A 23,873-nucleotide genomic window follows, 5' to 3' on the forward strand; every position below is an offset into this window, starting at 1 on the left:
AAAGGCACATTTCACGTTTTTTTTTTTTTTTTTCATCATATAGACCGCAGTAGACCTGGTCCAAATCAAAAACCGGCTTTGCCTAAACCTTCTCAATTCTGTGCCTAGATTAATCTACAGAGGCCTAAACGATGCAGTCAGACACAGTTTCTGATCTGTGAAACCTTTATGCTATGTGAGAAAATGCAATAAAGGCACACAAAAAAACTGTTAAACTCCAAAAATCGAAGCTAAAATTATTTTTATACTGCTGGATGTGTTTTTTTAGCTTTACTTACAGTGGCTGTGGCTCAGGAGGTAGAGCAGGTCGTTCAACGCGGAAGGATGGTGGTTTCGAATCTCAATTCCTCCAATCTGTGTCCTTATGTCAAAGTGTCCTTGGGCCAAGACACCTGAACCTCATTGCCTATCATAATGGGTGTGTGAATACAGCTAAAGTCTTGTTTTGTGGACAGTTTTGTGAATTTAATCCCTTCTTTGCATTTTCTAAAACAGAATAAAAGAATAAGTTTTTCACAGATCAGAGAACTGTGGTCTGAATGAAGTTTTAGCCTCTGTAGGATAATCTAGGCCATATTTGAGAAGGTCTAGGCAAAGCGTTTTTAGACCTGGACTCAGGTCTAATGCGGTCTATATTGATGAAAAAAACAGTGAAAATGTGGGCCTTTAGTTGCATTTGTCACGACATAGAATGGAAGGTTTCACAGATCAGAAACTGTGTCTGAATGAATGTTTAGCCTCTGTAGATGGAATCTAGGGGCCAGATTTGAGAAGTCTAGGCAAAGCGGATTTTGATCTGTGGACCAGGTCCTAATGCAGTCTAAAGAATGAAAAAGAACAGTGAAATGTGCCTTCTATTGCATTTTCACACATAGCCTAAAGGTCTCACAGATCAGAAACTGGTGTCTGAATGAATGTTTATCCTCTGTAGATTAATCTCGGCCAGATTTGAGAAGTCTAGGCAAAGCGGTTTTTGATCTGGACCAGGTCTAAATGCGGTTTCTATGAATGAAAAAACAGTGAAAATGTGCCTTTATTGCATTTTCACACATAGAATGAAGGTCTCAACAGATCAGAAACTGTGTCCTGAACGAATCTTCATTACCTGTAAATTAATCTTAGGCCAGATTTGAGAAGCTTAGGCAAAGCGGATTGTGTATCTGGACCAGGTCTAAATCAGTCTATATGATGAAAAAACAGTGAAATGTGCCTTTATTGCATTTTCACACATAGAATGAAGGTTTCACAGATCAGAAAGTGTGTCTGAACGAATCTTCATTACCTGTAGATTAATCGAGGCCGGATTTGAGAGGTCTAGGCAAAGCGGTTTTTTGATCTGGACCAGGTCTAATGCGGTCTATATGATGAAAAAAACAGTGAAATGTGCCTTTATTGCATTTTCACACATAGCATAAAGGTTTCACAGATCAGAAACTGTTTCTGAATGAATGTTTAGCCTCTGTAGGATAATCTAGCCAGATTTGAGAAGTCTAGGCAAAGCCTGTTTGATCTGGACCAGGTCTAATGCGGTCTATATGATGAAAAAACAGTGAAATGTGCTTTTATTGCATTTTCACACATAGAATGAAGGTTTCACAGATCAGAAAGTGTGTCTGAACGAATCTTCATTACCTGTAGATTAATCTAGGCCAGACTAGAGAAGTCTAGGCAAAGCGGTTTTGATCTGGACCAGGTCTAAAGCAGGCTAAATGATGAAAAAACAGTGAAATGTGCCTTTATTGCATTTTCACACATAGCATAAAGGTTTCACAGATCAGAAACTGTGTCTGAATGAATGTTTAGCCTCTGTAGGATAATCTAGGCCGATTTTGAGAAGTCTAGGCAAAGTGGTTTTTGATCTGGACCAGGTCTAATGAGGTCTGCAGGTATCAAACAAAAACGGTGAAACCTCCCCTTAGCATTTTCACAAATAAAATAAACGTTTCACAAATACAATAGCGGGTGTCAGGCACAATTAATGACTAACCTAAAATATCTAAAATGTTTTTACAGCAGGAAGTGTCACAAAAACCAGGCAATCATTGTACAAACAGTCGCTCTGCTCATTACGTCAATTTCCTCTTAACTTTCCCCTTAAGTGCCGAATCGGAGGCTGGCGAATCGGAGGCTAACTTCAGCGTCGTGCCTGGGGCACAGTGCACGCAGAACTTGAACTGCAAGTCTCCTCTGTTCACACTTTGAGTTTGACTTCAGTTTCCTCTCGTTCAGACTATCGGGGGAAGGATAGAGAGGAAGAGAGAGAGTCTACACATGCAGCTGTTTAAAGACTGAAAATTGTGTTCAACTGTGCATCCACAGCTAGTGTAAGCAGGAGGCTCCACAGCTGTTTGACCTGACTCACGCGTGTTTCATGTCCCTCCTTCAGTGTGTCCCAGGCTAAGGTCTGCTGATTGTCTAGCAGCAACAGACACAGGCTTGATTAAAACGCAGTTTGCTTCATATTTTGAATCATAAAGCATTAAGTTTACCCAATACAGAGTGCATTTTAATATGGCATGTGGGCTGTGTTAATGATTGCCATACATGAAATATTTGTACATATAATGTAAACACATATATGGATAAACTATATTTGTATATAAACAAGCTTAAATTCGAGCTATACATTTGTTATCAAACATATATGCTTGCATTTCATCATATATTATATGCACATATTCTATTGGGCTTATCTATTGTCTGGTGGGGTAGAGATGGGATGTTGTTGTTTGAGGTCATCTTGCAATTTTTTCGCCAATGTTACTTTGGTAATATTGAGTGGTTCAATTTCTGACTGAATTGACTTGAGTTTAAAATGAATGCAGTAACATATAACAGTGCTATCTAATCATACTTCATGTGGTCTAGATTTGGTTGTAACCCAACATTTTTATCAAATGTTAGATCTATGTGGATATATATTGTAATATAATAATAGTTCTGTATTTCATTATAGGAATTTTCAATGGCTGCACGGAGACGCAGGAGGAAACCGCCAATAGAGGATGCAGCTAGAGCATGCTGTCCATGCACTGGACAAGACAGCAGAATTAGAAAGTACAATACATTAACTCCTATAAAGGTACTGTGTGTGTTTATAATATACATTTAAGGTCCAAAATGCCATGTGCCAAATGCATGTTAAATGACCTCATTTGTGTAGAATAAATAACATATCTCTCTCTCTTTAAGTATGAATCCAGCAGCCATTTAATGTGGTGCACTTTACCAATTTTTCCATCTGAGTTCAGTATTTGTGACTGGTGGCCTAACATGCCTTCATCAGGATGGCAATTATTAGATATTTGCTGAGCTAAAATTGTTTTCATGTCAGCTGCAAGTGAAGAAATTGACAGTGTTTGTATTGTTTATTAAAAACCTAAATGCTGGACATAGCATTCAAGTGACAAAAGGTATGACACAGTGATCAGACAGGCTACAGGGTGGTAATAAATGAACCTCTAACAGCCCTTTTAATAGTTTTTTTGCATATCCTGACAGAAATTCATGCACCTTTAAAAAAAGAGCTGTTATGCATGTATTAATTATATATTTTCATGTAATTATTGATTTCTTATGAAAAAATAGCTTAACCATGAGAAAGTTTTAAGGTATTAAAAAATTCTATTTGTTACACGTGTTTCAATAGGTCGAGGGGTGTTTGCCAAAGCCCATTTTGGAAAAGGGGACTTTGTGGTGGAGTACAGAGGAGAGTTAATAAATTGTCAAGAATCAGAAAGAAGAAGGAGGACCTATCACAAAGAATGTGCTGTTTATATGTTTGACTTTTACTGGAAAGAAAAGACATGGTGGTAAGGTTTTGATTGAATGTTATATTTCTGCACTTTTTTTTTCATAAAAATGATAATAATCAAATGCTTTATAAGTTAGTATTTATAGCCAATACTAATAAGAGTAATGGCAAATTACAATAAGTAATTTAATATTTATCAAGTTTAGTAATTCTTTTTTTATTCTCAAGTATTGATGCAGCCCGAGAAGATGGCAGTCTTGGACGACTCGTCAATGATGAACACAGGAAACCAAATTGCAAAATGAAGAGGGTCATAACAGAGGGCAAACCACACCTCTGTCTTTTTGCGTTGAGGGACATTCAGCCTGGAGAAGAATTGACATATGACTATGGGGGAAAGAACTGGCCATGGAGGAAACAGGTTTGTCATACATGATGGTCAGTGTGAAGTGAAGGAAGATTAGACAATGAGGTGAAATGTCAGGTGGTGACTTGTTTGTTGAGTTTTAACATGTGTTTCTTCGAATATATATTTGTGGGTACCAACCAGTCATTACTGTGACTGCTATCTTATACACTTGTCTGGTGTTTCTTCATTTGTGGGGACCACCGTAGCTGAGAGATAATCTCCACATTTACTGATACTGATATTACTCTTTGATTCACAATGTCAACAACACACCATATATTACATAGAGCCTATAACACTGGGCTACGTTTGCTTTCTATAGTTCACATCACTTCTATCACAGGTCAATCCAACCCTGTAACACTTGATATTCACTTGTTTTCAGCTGTAACAATCACTGCAGTATTAAAGGGGACCTATTATGCTTTTCCAGCTTTTCAGACTTTTATATATGTTTAAAATGTTGGATAATGGTTCTAGAGGCCGTGGAAGTGTCATATCCTGAGGTTAATGCATTTGGAGGTAAACCCTGCTAGATAATTGGGATTTCTCTGCACACCTGTTACACTCGGTTGCGCTGAGTTTTTTTTGACATGAGCTCGCGTCTACGTCGATGCGTGCCGGACTCCCCTACATGGTCATGCCGAGGTCTCTGCTCCAGCCGGCCCCGCCTCCCCCCATGCTGCTCTGTTGTGCCTGGTGTCACAGCTGAGAGCGGAGCGGACTACTTCCTGCTTCTTCCCTGCATGTTTTAGCGCTGTAGCGTCACTTTACTAAGTTTTATTTAGAAGTTTACGCCGACGTTTCATGTAAGTGAAGCTGTACCTGTGTGAGGAGCGACGTACCGCCGGGGCGACGTTGTTCGTCGGACCGACGTAACGCTGGACCGCTGGAGCACCGGAGCTCTGGAGCTGCAGCGGCTCCTCACACAGGCAGAGCCCGTCTGCAGGCCTCCTTGGCCGGGCAGGCGTCCGTGCTCACCGCGGTAGAGAAAACCATCGCTAATAAACATACCCGCAGGTTTTTTAGACGTTTACCGCCGTGTGGTTAGTCTATTTAGCAGAATGTTGGTCTCATTGATGAAATCTTGTGGCAGTTGAATCAGTTTGAATGAAAAGTGAAGCTGTGAGAAGGAGGAGGAGAGGAGCAGTGCTGCTGTAGTCTATGTGCACAAATCACCACATTTACATCAATAAATAACTGTTTTACAATGAACTGACCATTCTGCATATATTTTTAATTTATTTTATATATTTATTTTTGCATTTTTATATTTCATGTATGGTTACAGTAGCCTACATGGCAAAGACTCTATACCATCTTTGGTTAGGGTGAGACTAGGTCATGGGCACATTTCATTACACAATGTAGACTGGTCAGATGCAGACTGGAGATCTGGCAATTTGCCTACTGCAGATTTAGCTTTTGTTTGCATACTACATTTTGGCCAAATCAGTATAGGTACTAGTAGTAGACATCGTCATGGTAACGCAATGCTGAGGGAGTGGTTCATTTGCATTTAAAGGGAGGGGCCACTGAAACAGACCGTTTTGCAGAGCCCTGTTTTTGAGAATGCTGTGATGTTTGATCTTTGGGGTATTTTGACCGAAGCACGTCACAGACATGTCTTTAAGACACCCAGGAACTATTTTAGTTGGTGCAAAAAGGAGCATAATAGGTCCCCTTTAAAACAGGCTACACAAACGTCACATTGGCTAGAACCAAGTTCAACTTATGTGGAAAAAATATGACTTGGAGCCAGATACTCACAGACGTTGATATTTATGTAAATTATTTATGTTCTCCTTTAACTGTTGCTTATTATTTGGTCTAATGATTTTGGTTTTGTTGATTAGTTGCTTAATAATGATGATTTATCATTTCAGGCAGAAGAACAGCCATGTGATGCTGAGTCCGCTGACACTGAACTCTCCAGACAGAGTCCATCATCCTCCATCATGCAGGTAGGACTCACTTTATTGTGTTTTGTGTTTCATTTTTAGTCAAATATGTACAACTTTGCTCTTGTGCACACTGTTTGGTTGAGTTTAGATCAGTGCAACATTGGTTTTACACATGCTGCTAAGCACAGTCTAGTTTCCTGATTCAGTTGGGACCAACCAGTCATTACTATGACTACTATGTTACACACTTTGTTTGGTGTTTCTTTATTTGGGGGGACCATCGTAGCTGATTCAGTTGGGACCAACCAGTCATTACTGTGACTGCTATCTTATACACTTGTAGTGTTGTCCACGATACCAACATTTTGGTACCGGTATCGGTACCAACATGTTTTTCGATACTTTTCGATACTTTTCGGTACTTTTCCAAATAAAAAGAGAACACAAAAAATGTCATTATTGGCTTTATTTTAATAGAAAATCTTAGAACTATAACCTATGCATCAGTAAATAATCAGTTAATCAGTAAACAGTCACTGCTGCTGCAGGATTAAAATTCCATCTATATTAATAAACTCTTCCTAAATTGAAACATTAGTGGTGTGAATATCAACTTGTTTTCTTTGCATGAGGTCTGAAAACACTGCATCCTTTTTTGTTATTTTGACCAGTTGTAATTTTTGGGAGAAATTGTTATCAGTAGTTTATATAATGAAAACAAACTTCCATGTTACTCAAACATGAAAATGAACGCCCCCCCCCCCCCCCATCACCAACGCAATATCGTTCCGTTAATTCATCTCTGCGTAGCGCTCCTTCGCTGTGTTCACTCACTCACAGAGAGAGAGAGAGAGAGAGAGAGAGAGAGAGGGAGACCATGCATGCCAGTGGTGGTGCGCGGTAAAAACGAAACTTATTAACCAGCAGTGTTTGCATTAATTAACGAGTCTGTGGCGGCAGTCTCTCTCGCGCGCAGCGCGCGCACACACACACAGACACACACAACAACACAGGCACATGGACAGGTGGCGCTGTAACGGTAATTTAAAAAAGCACCTTGCTTCGTTTGTGACTGCTCACTCGCTCGCTGCGGCTCAAATTACAATGCGGCGACTTCATGTGGCGACGTCACCGCCGGCGGCGGCGCAAAATGAAAGTACCGGTCCCATCTAAACGCAGTATGGTACCGTTTTAAATGCGTTAGTACCCCGGTACCACTCTAGTACCGGTATAACCGTACAACCCTATACACTTGTCTGGTGTTTCTTTATTTGTGGGGACCACCGTAGCTGAGAGATAATCTCCACATTTACTGATACTGATATTACTCTTTGATTCACAATGTCAACAACACACCATATATTACATAGAGCCTATAACACTGGGCTACGTTTGCTTTCTATAGTTCACATCACTTCTATTACAGGTCAATCCAACCCTGTAACACTTGATATTCACTTGTTTTCAGCTGTAACAATCACTGCAGTATTTAAAACAGGCTACACAAACGTCACATTGGCTAGAACCAAGTTCAACTTATGTGGAAAAAATATGACTTGGAGCCAGATACTCACAGATGTTGATATTTATGTAAATTATTTATGTTCTCCTTTAACTGTTGCTTATTATTTGGTCTAATGATTTTGGTTTTGTTGATTAGTTGCTTAATAATGATGATTTATCATTTCAGGCAGAAGAACAGCCATGTGATGCTGAGTCCGCTGACACTGAACTCTCCAGACAGAGTCCATCATCCTCCATCATGCAGGTAGGACTCACTTTATTGTGTTTTGTGTTTCATTTTTAGTCAAATATGTACAACTGTGCTCTTGTGCACACTGTTTTGGTTGAGTTTAGATCAGTGCAACATTGGTTTTACACATGCTGCTAAGCACAGTCTAGTTTCCTGATTCAGTTGGGACCAACCAGTCATTACTATGACTACTATGTTACACACTTGTCTGGTGTTTCTTTATTTGGGGGGACCATCGTAGCTGATTCAGTTGGGACCAACCAGTCATTACTGTGACTGCTATCTTATACACTTGTCTGGTGTTTCTTTATTTGGGGGGACCACCGTAGCTGATTCAGTTGGGACCAACCAGTCATTACTATGACTACTATGTTACACACTTGTTTGGTGTTTCTTTATTTGGGGGGACCATCGTAGCTGATTCAGTTGGGACCAACCAGTCATTACTATGACTACTATGTTACACACTTGTTTGGTGTTTCTTTATTTGGGGGGACCACCGTAGCTGATTCAGTTGGGACCAACCAGTCATTACTATGACTACTATGTTACACACTTGTTTGGTGTTTCTTTATTTGGGGGGACCATCGTAGCTGATTCAGTTGGGACCAACCAGTCATTACTGTGACTGCTATCTTATACACTTGTCTGGTGTTTCTTCATTTGTGGGGACCACCGTAGCTGAGAGATAATCTCCACATTTACTGATACTGATATTACTCTTTGATTCACAATGTCAACAACACACCATATATTACATAGAGCCTATAACACTGGGCTACGTTTGCTTTCTATAGTTCACATCACTTCTATCACAGGTCAATCCAACCCTGTAACACTTGATATTCACTTGTTTTCAGCTGTAACAATCACTGCAGTATTATAACAGGCTACACACAAACGACACATTGGCTAGAACCAAGTTCAACTTATGTGGAAAAAATATGACTTGGAGCCAGATACTCACAGATGTTGATATTTATGTAAATTATTTATGTTCTCCTTTAACTGTTGCTTATTACTTGGTCTAATGATTTTGGTTTTGTTGATTAGTTGCTTAATAATGATGATTTATCATTTCAGGCAGAAGAACAGCCATGTGATGCTGAGTCCGCTGACACTGAACTCTCCAGACAGAGTCCATCATCCTCCATCATGCAGGTAGGACTCACTTTATTGTGTTTTGTGTTTCATTTTTAGTCAAATATGTACAACTTTGCTCTTGTGCACACTGTTTGGTTGAGTTTAGATCAGTGCAACATTGGTTTTACACATGCTGCTAAGCACAGTCTGGTTTCCTGATTCAGTTGGGACCAACCAGTCATTACTATGACTACTATGTTACACACTTGTCTGGTGTTTCTTTATTTGGGGGGACCACCGTAGCTGATTCAGTTGGGACCAACCAGTCATTACTATGACTACTATGTTACACACTTGTTTGGTGTTTCTTTATTTGGGGGGACCATCGTAGCTGATTCAGTTGGGACCAACCAGTCATTACTGTGACTGCTATCTTATACACTTGTCTGGTGTTTCTTTATTTGTGGGGACCACCGTAGCTGAGAGATAATCTCCACATTTACTGATACTGATATTACTCTTTGATTCACAATGTCAACAACACACCATATATTACATAGAGCCTATAACACTGGGCTACGTTTGCTTTCTATAGTTCACATCACTTCTTCTATCACAGGTCAATCCAACCCTGTAACACTTGATATTCACTTGTTTTCAGCTGTAACAATCACTGCAGTATTAAAACAGGCTACACACAAACGTCACATTGGCTAGAACCAAGTTCAACTTATGTGGAAAAAATATGACTTGGAGCCAGATACTCACAGATGTTGATATTTATGTAAATTATTTATGTTCTCCTTTAACTGTTGCTTATTATTTGGTCTAATGATTTTGGTTTTGTTGATTAGTTGCTTAATAATGATGATTTATCATTTCAGGCAGAAGAACAGCCATGTGATGCTGAGTCCGCTGACACTGAACTCTCCAGACAGAGTCCATCATCCTCCATCATGCAGGTAGGACTCACTTTATTGTGTTTTGTGTTTCATTTTTAGTCAAATATGTACAACTTTGCTCTTGTGCACACTGTTTGGTTGAGTTTAGATCAGTGCAACATTGGTTTTACACATGCTGCTAAGCACAGTCTGGTTTCCTGATTCAGTTGGGACCAACCAGTCATTACTATGACTACTATGTTACACACTTGTTTGGTGTTTCTTTATTTGGGGGGACCATCGTAGCTGATTCAGTTGGGACCAACCAGTCATTACTGTGACTGCTATCTTATACACTTGTCTGGTGTTTCTTCATTTGTGGGGACCACCGTAGCTGAGAGATAATCTCCACATTTACTGATCCTGATATTACTCTTTGATTCACAATGTCAACAACACACCATATATTACATAGAGCCTATAACACTGGGCTACGTTTGCTTTCTATAGTTCACATCACTTCTATCACAGGTCAATCCAACCCTGTAACACTTGATATTCACTTGTTTTCAGCTGTAACAATCACTGCAGTATTAAAACAGGCTACACAAACGTCACATTGGCTAGAACCAAGTTCAACTTATGTGGAAAAAATATGACTTGGAGCCAGATACTCACAGATGTTGATATTTATGTAAATTATTTATGTTCTCCTTTAACTGTTGCTTATTATTTGGTCTAATGATTTTGGTTTTGTTGATTAGTTGCTTAATAATGATGATTTATCATTTCAGGCAGAACAGTCATGTGATGCTGAGTCCGCTGACACTGAACTCTCCAGACAGAGTCCATCATCCTCCATCATGCAGGTAGGACTCACTTTATTGTGTTTTGTGTTTCATTTTTAGTCAAATATGTACAACTTTGCTCTTGTGCACACTGTTTGGTTGAGTTTAGATCAGTGCAACATTGGTTTTACACATGCTGCTAAGCACAGTCTGGTTTCCTGATTCAGTTGGGACCAACCAGTCATTACTATGACTACTATGTTACACACTTGTCTGGTGTTTCTTTATTTGGGGGGACCACCGTAGCTGATTCAGTTGGGACCAACCAGTCATTACTATGACTACTATGTTACACACTTGTTTGGTGTTTCTTTATTTGGGGGACCATCGTAGCTGATTCAGTTGGGACCAACCAGTCATTACTGTGACTGCTATCTTATACACTTGTCTGGTGTTTCTTTATTTGTGGGGACCACCGTAGCTGAGAGATAATCTCCACATTTACTGATACTGATATTACTCTTTGATTCACAATGTCAACAACACACCATATATTACATAGAGCCTATAACACTGGGCTACGTTTGCTTTCTATAGTTCACATCACTTCTATCACAGGTCAATCCAACCCTGTAACACTTGATATTCACTTGTTTTCAGCTGTAACAATCACTGCAGTATTATAACAGGCTACACACAAACGTCACATTGGCTAGAACCAAGTTCAACTTATGTGGAAAAAATATGACTTGGAGCCAGATACTCACAGATGTTGATATTTATGTAAATTATTTATGTTCTCCTTTAACTGTTTGCTTATTACTTGGTCTAATGATTTTGGTTTTGTTGATTAGTTGCTTAATAATGATGATTTATCATTTCAGGCAGAAGAACAGCCATGTGATGCTGAGTCCGCTGACACTGAACTCTCCAGACAGAGTCCATCATCCTCCATCATGCAGGTAGGACTCACTTTATTGTGTTTTGTGTTTCATTTTTAGTCAAATATGTACAACTTTGCTCTTGTGCACACTGTTTGGTTGAGTTTAAATCAGTGCAACATTGGTTTTACACATGCTGCTAAGCACAGTCTGGTTTCCTGATTCAGTTGGGACCAACCAGTCATTACTATGACTACTATGTTACACACTTGTCTGGTGTTTCTTTATTTGGGGGGACCATCGTAGCTGATTCAGTTGGGACCAACCAGTCATTACTGTGACTGCTATCTTATACACTTGTCTGGTGTTTCTTTATTTGGGGGGACCATCGTAGCTGATTCAGTTGGGACCAACCAGTCATTACTGTGACTGCTATCTTATACACTTGTCTGGTGTTTCTTTATTTGTGGGACCACCGTAGCTGAGAGATAATCTCCACATTTACTGATACTGATATTACTCTTTGATTCACAATGTCAACAACACACCATATATTACATAGAGCCTATAACACTGGGCTACGTTTGCTTTCTATAGTTCACATCACTTCTTCTATCACAGGTCAATCCAACCCTGTAACACTTGATATTCACTTGTTTTCAGCTGTAACAATCACTGCAGTATTAAAACAGGCTACACACAAACGTCACATTGGCTAGAACCAAGTTCAACTTATGTGGAAAAAATATGACTTGGAGCCAGATACTCACAGATGTTGATATTTATGTAAATTATTGATGTTCTCCTTTAACGGTTGCTTATTATTTGGTCTAATGATTTTGGTTTTGTTGATTAGTTGCTTAATAATGATGATTTATCATTTCAGGCAGAACAGCCATGTGATGCTGAGTCCGCTGACACTGAACTCTCCAGACAGAGTCCATCATCCTCCATCATGCAGGTAGGACTCACTTTATTGTGTTTTGTGTTTCATTTTTAGTCAAATATGTACAACTTTGCTCCTGTGCACACTGTTTGGTTGAGTTTAGATCAGTGCAACATTGGTTTTACACATGCTGCTAAGCACAGTCTGGTTTCCTGATTCAGTTGGGACCAACCAGTCATTACTATGAATACTATGTTACACACTTGTCTGGTGTTTCTTCATTTGGGGGGACCACCGTAGCTGAGAGATAATCTCCACAGTTACTGATACTGATATTACTCTTTGATTCACAATGTCAACAACACACCATATATTACATAGAGCCTATAACACTAGGCTACGTTTGCTTTCTATAGTTCACATCACTTCTATCACAGGTCAATCCAACCTTGTAATACTTGATATTCACTTGTTTTCAGCTGTAACAATCACTGCAGTATTATAACAGGCTACACACAAACGTCACATTGACAAGAACCAAGTTCAATTTATGTGGAAAAAATATGATTTGGAGCCAGATACTCACAGATGTTGATATTTATGTTCTCCTTTAACTGTTGCTTATTATTTGGTCTAATGATTTTGGTTTTGTTGATTAGTTGCTTAATAATGATGATTTATCATTTCAGGCAGAAGAACAGCCATGTGATGCTGAGTCCGCTGACACTGAACTCTCCAGACAGAGTCCATCATCCTCCATCATGCAGGTAGGACTCACTTTATTGTGTTTTGTGTTTTATTTTTAGTCAAATATGTACAACTTTGCTCTTGTGCACACTGTTTGGTTGAGTTTAGATCAGTGCAACATTGGTTTTACACATGCTGCTAAGCACAGTCTAGTTTCCTGATTCAGTTGGGACCAACCAGTCATTACTATGACTACTATGTTACACACTTGTCTGGTGTTTCTTTATTTGGGGGGACCATCGTAGCTGATTCAGTAGGGACCAACCAGTCATTACTGTGACTGCTATCTTATACACTTGTCTGGTGTTTCTTCATTTCTGGGGACCACCGTAGCTGAGAGATAATCTCCACATTTACTGATACTGATATTACTCTTTCATTCACAATGTCAACAACACACCATATATTACATAGAGCTTATAACACTGGGCTACTTTTGCTTTCTATAGTTCACATCACTTCTTCTATCACAGGTCAATCAAACCCTGTAACACTTGATATTCATTTGTTTTCAGCTGTAACAATCACTGCAGTATTATAACTAGAACCAAGTTCAACTTATGTGGAAAAAATATGATTTGGAGCCAGATACTCACAGACGTTGATATTTATGTAAATTATTGATGTTCTCCTTTAACGGTTGCTTATTATTTGGTCTAATGATTTTGGTTTTTTTGATTAGTTGCTTAATAATGATGATTTATCATTTCAGGCAGAAGAACAGCCATGTGATGCTGAGTCCGCTTGACACTGAACTCGCCAGACAGAGTCCATCATCCTCCATCATGCAGGTAGGACTCACTTTATTGTGTTTTGTGTTTCATATTTAGTCAAATATGTACAACTGTGCTCTTGTGCACACTGTTTGGTTGAGTTTAGATCAGTGCATCATTGGTTTTACACATGCTGCAAGCACAGTCTGGTTTCCTGATTCAGTTGGGACCAACCAGTCATTACTATGACTACTATGTTCAGGGTTTCCCCCAGTGTATTATAAGCCTGGCGGCCCGCCAGGCCTTACTTGACCCCCTGCCAGGCTAAGCATCGTTTATTAATTTTTTTAATCAGTTTTTATACTCAATAAACACGTGATCAGGTGTCTTTTTCATCACCTGACAACGTTACAACTTCGTCGCACATAACGAGACACGTCACGGACATCATGCTCATCAGACAATAGACAGCATCGACCGCTGCTTCACCAGCTGACCGAGAGGAACGCACCGAGTTCACGTTAACGTGAGCGGAGCCGCAGCTCCAGAGGCTCAGTCAGCTGCTGCAGCTGTTAGCTGTTAGCTGTTAGCTGGTAGCTGGTAGCTGGTAGCTGTTAGCTGTTAGCACGTCGTCCCCTGCAGCGTCAGAGCTCCGGACTCCTGTGAGCCGCGGGGCTTTCACCTGATGTGAAAATGATCCATTGTTTCATTTTTCAGCTCGTAAAGTTCGCGATCACACACGTTTGTTCTAGTAGATCCGTGAGTGTCACGTTTCCATGACGACTGACCGGAAAAAGAGCGTGGTACGTCATGTGCACGTGACTTCAGATGTAAAAAATAAATAAACAAAACAAAACATGGATGATGGATCTATAATACAGCCATGGAAATAAGGCTAGATTTTAACAATGGAGACACCAGGCAGTTGTTTTTTAGTTTTTAATGCAAACAGTTGATGTTATTTATTTAAATATTTTTTTATAATTATAATTATTAGGCCTACTTTTTTTTGTGGTTATTGAACAGCATTTCAAGAGTGCCTTTCTGTAAGACTCTGCTATAGCTGGTGTTTAAGTTACATAAAGTCTTATAATAACAGATGTTTATGATAATATTTTCAAATTTCTAGTCAACTTTTAACATTGATCTTAAGGCCTTATGGAATCACACCTGCTAAATGCTACTGCTCCATTAATGAATCTGTTCCCTACAGGGCCCTGCCATCGGTCAGGGTCAGGCCCCTGTCACAAAAAAACACGCTTGGGCACCGGTGGCCCGCCGATGGGCCGCTGGTGCCACCCTACCACCGGGCTTAACAAGTTTTCTGGGGGAAACCCTGATGTTACACACTTGTCTGGTGTTTCTTTATTGGGGGGACCATCGTAGCTGATTCAGTTGGGACCAACTAGTCATTACTATGACTACTATGTTACACACTTGTCTGGTGTTTCTTCATTTGGGGGGACCATCGTAGCTGATTCAGTTGGGACCAACCAGTCATTACTGTGACTGCTATCTTACACACTTGTCTGGTGTTTCTTCATTTGTGGGGACCACCGTAGCTGAGAGATAATCTCCACATTTACTGATAATGATATTACTCTTTCATTCACAATGTCAACAACACACCATATATTACATAGAGCTTATAACACTGGGCTACTTTTGCTTTCTATAGTTCACATCACTTCTTCTATCACAGGTCAATCAAACCCTGTAACACTTGATATTCATTTGTTTTCAGCTGTAACAATCACTGCAGTATTAAAACAGGCTACACAAACGTCACATCAACCAGAATCACGTTCAAAACATTTAAAAAAAATAATTTTAAAAACATGTTTGTTTCAGTTTAGATCAGTGCACATTTGGTGTCAAACCAAGCACTGTCTTGTTTCCTCATTCAAATGTGTGTTGCAATTTCTTTCTTGTCGTTTATTCAAGTTAAAATCAGTGTTCACAACCATTCTATTATCGGCATCAGATTCATGAGAAATCGCAATCAACTTCAATCTTTAAAGATTATATGAAATTGTTTCACATACCATTCACAATGACTGTGATTGGTACCATCTGTTATCTTTTTAGCCAAATCATTTTGTAATATATATTTAAAAAAAATAATTATTTCAACAGTAATAGGCTTCAAGAAAACGATTGGCTCCATTTTAAATCCATTTAATGCCAACATTGATCTCGATCATCATAAAATGTGTAAATGATCCCAAAGGTTTTTAATCTCAGTTTGTCAATATATTTTGTGTATATGTGTGCCATCATTCATATTTTAATTCTCCACTATTTCTTTTAAAGGACTTGGATGAACCAGAAGTTGGTCTTTCAGCAAACAAACATGAAATCATTCCTTGCCTTGTAGACTACTCAGATTCTGATGAATCTCAAGGTCCATGCACCAGTCCTTCCCAGCTAAATGGAAGCAGCCAGGTATTTTGAAGTTGAATACATATTAGTCTAGACCAGACATTGTGTTATTGTCCTTTTTCATCTTGTACATTGGTACAAATGTAAATTAAATTTTTTTGGACATCATAGATATGGAGTCCGACTTCTGAATCTGATCTTACCCTCACTGACCAGGACAGACAGTCCATTCCAAGGTTGAGGAGGACGAAGAGTGTACAGGTGTGCAACACACATAATGTAGAGAAAATATTAACGTATGTGCTTAACTTTTTGCCCTTTAAGTATGTATGATTTAAATGTAATTCCTTTTCTCTTCTGAAGATGAAAGAGCAGATGGAATTTGATTCAGATGAACTCTTTGATCCCAGCTCGGATGGCAGTGAAGAAGAATATATTCCCAAGAGTGTTGAAGATACTTCTGAAGATACAGACACAAGTGACATTATTGTCTCAATTGACCAGAAAATGAAGAATAAGCTGATATTTCCAAACCTAGGAAAGATGGTGGATGTCAGAGATGAATGTCTGTCACTGCAAGAACTTGACAATACCTCTTTGAAGCCAACTACTGAGAGAGGGCGCTCACCTAGAAGAAAAGAAAGTACCTCTGGAAAGAGACATAGAAGGAGATGTTCAAGTAGTGTATCCTGCCCAACTACACAAACAAGTGCTGGTAACGCCACAAAACAGAGAGGAGGGGGAGACACTGGAGCCCTGTTGGAAGATTCACCAACTGATTTAGAGAAAAATCTACCTGATGGAGCATCTTCCCTGGGTGGAATCTCTGATTCTTTACCTGCCATACCTGCCGTTTGTAAAAAAGAGGATGGATCAAGAATTTATAACAAAAAACAGTATTGTTTGTACTGCAAGGTGGGGTTTATAAAAATGGCAAGGCATCTGGAGCGTGCTCATAAAGACAAGCCAGAGGTTGCAAGGGCTGTGTCCTTTCCAAAAGGCTCGAAGGAAAGACGCATGCATATCGAACATTTGCGAAACAAGGGCAACTTTGCACACAATGTTGAAGTGTTGAATTCTGGTGTTGGAACTCCTGTGCCACGCAAACAACCAAAAGAAGAATCTCAAGTGCAGGATTTTCTACATTGTGCATATTGTCAGGGCTTCTTTGTAAAAAAGGTACTTTGGAAGCACATGAAGGTCTGCAAATTCAAGCCAAGTATTCCACTAAAACCTGGCAGAACGCGTGTGCAGGCCCTCTGTGGATTTACAGCACCTCCACCACCTGGAGTCAAGGAACAGCTTTGGAAACTGCTGAACAACATGATTCAGGATGATGTATACTTTGCTGTTAAAGCTGATGCCTGTATCATGGAATATGGGGAACATTTATACAACAGGCTTGGACATGATGTCGGCAAACACGAGTATATTCGTCAAAAATTGAGAGAGCTGGGGAGGCTGCTAATATGTTCGAGAAAAAACACTCCCTTGAAGACGATCAAAGACCACATCAAACCTGCAAATTTCATGCATGTTGTCCAGGCTGTGAGAGACATGGCAGGTTACAATTGTGAAACACAGGCATACAAGTGCCCGAGTCTGGCGCTCAAAATTGGATACAGCTTGAAAAAGCTTTCAATGTTGGTTGAAAGCAGTGCTAATGTACAAAGTGACTTCAGTGCAGCAAAAGAAGCACGCACGTTTCGCAGAGTGTATGATACAAGGTGGAATGAATTGATATCATCAGGATCACTTAGAACGCTGAAGGAGTCTAAGTGGAATACTCCTCAGTTACTCCCATTCACTAAAGATGTGCAGACACTCCATTCCTATTTAGATGCTCAGCAACAAGATCTTGTCAGAAAACTGTCCTCAGAGACAGCCCTCACGACATATACAGACCTGACAAAGGTAATTTTGACACAAGTCATTTTGTTTAACAGACGAAGAGCTGGGGAAGTGTCAAAAATTCCGCTTTCTGTTTATTTGTCTTACAAGCCATCAGACTCACAGGAGGATGTGAATATTGCACTCTCAGATCTAGAGAAGAAACTCTGTCAGCATTTCCGAAGAATAGAAATCAGAGGTAAAAGGGAGAGAAAAGTACCTGTACTTTTGACCCCAGCAATGCAAGAGGCATTGGACCTGCTCGTCAGAAAAAGACAGGAATGTGGGATTCTCCCAGAAAACATATACCTATTTGCAAGACCATCCAGTTTGGTTTGCTACCGTGGGTCTGATAGTCTTCGATACTTTGCGAGGGTCTGTGGCGCAAAGAGCCCAGAAAGTCTAACTTCGACAAAGTTACGTAAACAAACAGGAACCTTGTCCCAAGTCCTTAACCTGAATAATACGGAACTGGATCAACTCGCCGATTTCCTTGGACATGATGTCAGAGTGCACAGACAGTTTTACAGACTTCCTGAGGGCACACTCCAGCTAGCGAAAATTAGCAAAGTCCTAATGGCCCTGGAGCAGGGACGTCTGGCTGAATTCAAAGGCAAGTCCCTTGATGACATCAACATTGATCCTGAAGGTATCTAATATTTAATTGTTCCACATTTAAAACAATCTGCTTATTTGCCTTGGCATTATTAGTGTGTAATGCATTTTCCTCTCTCCTCTTCTGATCCTCCACAGAGAATGTGCACCTAGACAGCGACCAGGACAGAGACCCTGAGGTAGCATGTGAGTCAGACTCACTGGGTAAGTGTTTTTTTTATTTTTATTCTAAAGAAAAATAGAATACTATCAAAAGTATTAAAATACTTTTTTCTGATTTTGAGTTCATTCTGATATTGATATTTCCTAAATATTGATAAAATATGTTGATTTGAAGCAAATCCTCAAGATGTGATTGAAGAATAGATTTCTCTCTCAGAGACAGCCAGTGTGATACATTTGTCACTTAGCAATTTTCCTCCCTCCCCTTCTGATCCTCCACAGAGAATGTGCACCTCGACAGTGACCAGGACAGAGACCCTGAGGCACCACATGACCCTGAAGCAGCCTATGAGTCGAACTCACTGGGTAAGTGTTTATAAATAATCCTAAATATTAATAGAATAATATAATAAGGAAAAAATACTTTTTGATTGTCGTCTGATTAAGAGTTCATTCTGATACTGATATTTCCTAAATATTAAAATATGTATGTAAGAAATTTTAATAAAGGTTGTGTAACGGAACAGCTTCGGTGATGATACACTGGCTGTGTATATACTGGCCTAATCCTCCGGTCAGAGAAGACGCAGCAACTTCTCTCCTTTAGATGAATTTATTGACCTCTATCCAATTGAACATGACACTGTGGTACATTTGTGTGGTTTGTGATGTCTGCAGAGGACAACAATAATAAACAGTATTAATTAACTTACTTTACAGTAGCATTAATAATAATTAAACTACAGTGGCATTAGTAATAGAATAACACAAATTACAACAAACGTGAGTAACGTGTCATACTGCAAATCGCCAGTAGGAGGCACTGTAGGATCATTAATGAACACAATGGCCTGGCGCAGCAGGCAGGTCACGTGACCAAGCTAGACTGAAACAGCCCCGTCGACTACCGATCCGGTCAATAGCAGCTTCAATGAACGGCAGCTACACCGCTAAATAAACATTCACAGAAGAAAATAAATGTATGATAATTAACTGAGTTACATGTCGAACGTATTCTATGGGGCTCGGTAAGACATGCTAAATGCTAAGCTAACGAGCAAACGAGCATATTACCCTGCTAATATTATTAGCTCTCGTCACACATGAAGTATAAACAACATTCATTCATCACGTAACTTACATCATCACCGACGCACACTGTTGTACAGTACAAAGAGATGAAGGAAAGCACTGGTGATCGGCAGAAGGTAACTCAACCAGGTAACTGCACCGAAGTTTATTGAACACACTGCGCATGCGCAAACAGTCCATCAGTCTCTGCTGTGACGTGTACTCCTCACAGCAGGGAATTCACAACAGGTTGTATTTGGAGACAGACACTTATTTTTTTAAACATCTGTTCTTCCTACAGCTTTGGCAACACTGTATTCAAATAGTCCTGCTAATTAAGGACTTTGAATTAGAGAGACTGAGGGATAGAGACAGACAGAGAAATAGACAGAGTCACAGAGATCATTAGAATAATTGGACATACCATTGTCATTATAAATATTAGAATTATTTTGATACTTGATGAAAGTTCTTTTCTACATTCAGATTTGTCTTTTAATCAGTGAAAAATATGCTTGGTTGGATTGAGATCAGCTGACTTAATTTAATTTCATTGCCTTGAGAGGCGTTGTAAACACATCAGAATTAATCTTACAATGTGTATTGTTACACGTGGAGTGTGGGCCGACTCCATGGGTGACATATTTTGTATATAAGGTTGTCTCAAAAGATGAAGTCAAATCTGTGGGTCAGCATGTTTAGTTCAGTCCACAACTATTAACTGAACAACACAATGCAAAAAAAAATCAATAACAAAATCAAGGTATTCAAATTTCTTGTCTAAAATGAGTAGGTGAAAGAAAATGATCAATTCTGTATGAAAGCAAAGTTCTCATTCTGTATCATTCAAATATCTACACATAATTCATAAAAATAATTGCAATTTGTTAATTAATTGCTGCTAATCAGCTGTTGATTTACTGCCTCAAACGATCAACAAACTGTTACCATTAAGTAAATGAACCATAAAATACACACACTAAAACACTAAACACTCTAAAACAGAGGTGTCAAACTCATTTTCATTCAAGGGTCACATACAGACCAATTTGATCTGATGTGGGATCATTAAAAAGATGGAGGGAAAGAAGGAAGGAAATATGGAGGGAAAGAAGGAAATATGGAGGGAAAGAGGGAAGGAAATATGGAGGGAAGAAAGGTAGGAAGGACAGATGGAAGAAAGGGAAGAAGAACAGATGGTAGGAAGAAGGGAAGGAAGGAACAGATAAAGGATAAAAGGGAGTAGGAAGGACAGATGGAAGGGCAGGAGGAAGAAGGGGAGGAAGGGCAGGAGGAAGAAAGAGAGGTTAAAAGGAAGAAAGAGGTTAAAAGGGCAGAAGGAAGTCAGGTCAGGGAGGAAGGACAGAAGGGAAGAAGGACAGATGGAAGGGAAGAAGGACAGAAGGAAGACAGGGAGGAAGGACAGAAGGAAGACAGGGAGGAAGGAGAGAAGGAAGACAGGGAGGAAGGACAGAAGGAAGACAGGGAGGAAGGATAGATGGAAGGAAGGCAGGGAGGAAGGATAGATGGAAGGAAGGAAAGGACAGAAGAAAGAAAGGATAAAAGGACAGATGGAAGGAAGGAAAGGACAGAAGAAAGAAAGGATAAAAGGACAGATGGAAGGAAGAAAGGACTGAAGAAAGAAAGGGAGGAAGGACCAAAGAAATGATAAAAGGAAGTAGGAAGGACAGATGGAAGGAAGGACAGAAGCAGAGTGCGAATTATACAATGACAATTGGGGGGGTCAACATTTTACACAGCGCGCAGTACAGCGCAGGCGTGTGCTTGAGTTAACAGAAGTCTTACAGTATCTTGCTTGTTCAATGAAATGTCTACAGTCTGTAGATGATGATAAACCAAATTTTACACAATTTTACAGTTCATGCGGCACATAATGTACCACACAAACAATTTTTGTAGTCACCAACAAAATATTCTAGATCTAAACTGCCGAAATTCAGACCCATGCACACACACCCTAGCAAAGACAATGAAATGGTTTAGTCCACTAGGGGTGTCTGAAATTTTACTACAAGCATCTTCCTGGCATGACTATGGAAATACTGTATATTGTAGTATTTATGATTACTAATAAGAAAGATACATGTTTCAACCCCCCCTATCTGTTATTTGTACTTCTTTTAGGGGGTTGAAGTCGTAATTAGGGGGGTCAAACCCCCCAAACCCCCCTGTAATTCGCACTATGGACAGAAGGAAGAAAGGGAGGAAGGACAGATGGAAGGAAGAAAGTGGGCCGGATTGCACCCCTTGGTGGGCCGTTTCTGGCCCACGGGCCGCATGTTTGACACCTGCCACATCTGGTTCCCTCCTACTTGCATGTCAGTAATTAGTTGTTGTTTTTTTTGTCTTTGATTTTTAGAAACTTCTGTCACAACAGAGGAAAGTGAGACAGCAGGGTCAGATGTGAGCCACAGAAAAATAGTATCACAACAGGATCCTCACAAACCTCTGACGAGGTTGAAAGGTAAAGTTTTTAAAATTTTAATTTCAAGATTGGCTGCCAAAAAATAAGTAAATTAACGAGAGCTACTTTGTTTGTGTTGTGTGTTGGTGTATAGGGCGACAACCTAACAAAAAAAGGATGTGGGAGAAGGATGAGGTCGCTGCCGTGGAAAGGCACATGATGTCCTTCATAGAGTCATGTCGGGTTCCTGGAAAAAGGGACTGTGACAAGTGCCTTGACAGTGAAAGAAAAGCCCTTCGAAATAGAAACTGGCTAAGTCTTAAGTTTTACGTTAAAAATCGCATCACAGCACTGAAAAAAAAAAGTAGAGTTTAACCCTTAAAAAGGAAGGGAAGGAGGGAGGAAGAAGGATGGAAGGAGGGAGGGAGGGAAGGAGGGAGGAAGGGAAGGAGGGAGGAAGAAGGATTGAAGGAGGGAGGGAGGGAAGGAGGGAGGAAGAGGGATGGAAGGAGGGAGGAAGGGAAGGAGGGAGGAAGAAGGATGGGCGGGAGGGAGGGAGGGAAGAACAGATGAAGGAAGGAAGGACAGATGAAGGAAGGAAGAAAGGACAGATGAAAGGATGGAAGAAAGGACAGATGAAAGGATGGAAGAAAGGACAGATGGAAGGAAGGAAGAAAGGACAGATGAAGGAAGGAAGGACAGATGAAGGAAGGAAGAAAGGACAGATGAAAGGATGGAAGAAAGGACAGATGGAAGGAAGGAAGAAAGGACAGATGAAGGAAGGAAGGACAGATGAAGGAAGGAAGAAAGGACAGATGAAGGAAGGAAGGACAGATGGAAGGAAGGAAGAAAGGACAGATGAAGGAAGGAAGAAAGGACAGATGAAGGAAGGAAGAAAGGACAGATGAAGGAAGGAAGAAAGGACAGATGAAGGAAGGAAGGAAGGACAGATGAAGGAAGGAAGAAAGGACAGATGAAGGAAGAAAGGACAGATGAAGGAAGGAAGAAAGGACAGATGAAGGAAGGAAGGACAGATGAAGGAAGGAAGAAAGGACAGATGAAGGAAGGAAGGACAGATGGAAGGAAGGAAGAAAGGACAGATGAAGGAAGGAAGGACAGATGAAGGAAGGAAGAAAGGACAGATGAAAGGATGGAAGAAAGGACAGATGGAAGGAAGGAAGAAAGGACAGATGAAGGAAGGAAGGACAGATGAAGGAAGGAAGAAAGGACAGATGAAGGAAGGAAGGACAGATGGAAGGAAGGAAGAAAGGACAGATGAAGGAAGGAAGGAAGGACAGATGAAGGAAGGAAGAAAGGACAGATGAAGGAAGGAAGAAAGGACAGATGAAGGAAGGAAGAAAGGACAGATGAAGGAAGGAAGAAAGGACAGATGAAGGAAGGAAGGAAGGACAGATGGAAGGAAGGAAGAAAGGACAGATGAAGGAAGAAAGGACAGATGAAGGAAGGAAGAAAGGACAGATGAAAGGATGGAAGAAAGGACAGATGGAAGGAAGGAAGAAAGGACAGAT

General features: G+C 40.0%; 1 protein-coding gene and 1 long non-coding RNA gene across 2 annotated transcripts; both read left to right on the forward strand.

Annotated features, from left to right (window-relative positions):
* Window positions 1-3,655: 3,655 nt before the first annotated feature.
* On the forward strand, window positions 3,656-7,833 carry LOC146960125 (uncharacterized). Its single transcript, XR_015035515.1, has 4 exons — window positions 3,656-3,812; window positions 3,983-4,175; window positions 6,050-6,127; window positions 7,758-7,833. It is a non-coding gene; the product is annotated as an uncharacterized LOC146960125 (long non-coding RNA).
* A 5,198-nt stretch (window positions 7,834-13,031) lies between these two features.
* On the forward strand, window positions 13,032-22,824 carry LOC146960126 (uncharacterized). The gene is made up of 8 exons (XM_085772608.1): window positions 13,032-13,106; window positions 16,113-16,244; window positions 16,353-16,442; window positions 16,545-18,720; window positions 18,825-18,890; window positions 19,131-19,214; window positions 22,300-22,404; window positions 22,499-22,824. Exons 1-8 carry the CDS (start codon window positions 13,101-13,103, stop codon window positions 22,717-22,719), a joined length of 2,880 nt encoding a protein of 959 aa, XP_085628734.1. The 5' UTR covers window positions 13,032-13,100; the 3' UTR covers window positions 22,720-22,824.
* The last annotated feature ends 1,049 nt before the right edge of the window (window positions 22,825-23,873 follow it).

The sequence above is a fragment of the Trachurus japonicus genome, unplaced genomic scaffold (genome assembly GCF_045865225.1).
Source record: "Trachurus japonicus isolate A0001 unplaced genomic scaffold, Traja_1.0 AP030688.1".
Classification (NCBI taxonomy): Eukaryota; Metazoa; Chordata; class Actinopteri; order Carangiformes; family Carangidae; genus Trachurus; species Trachurus japonicus.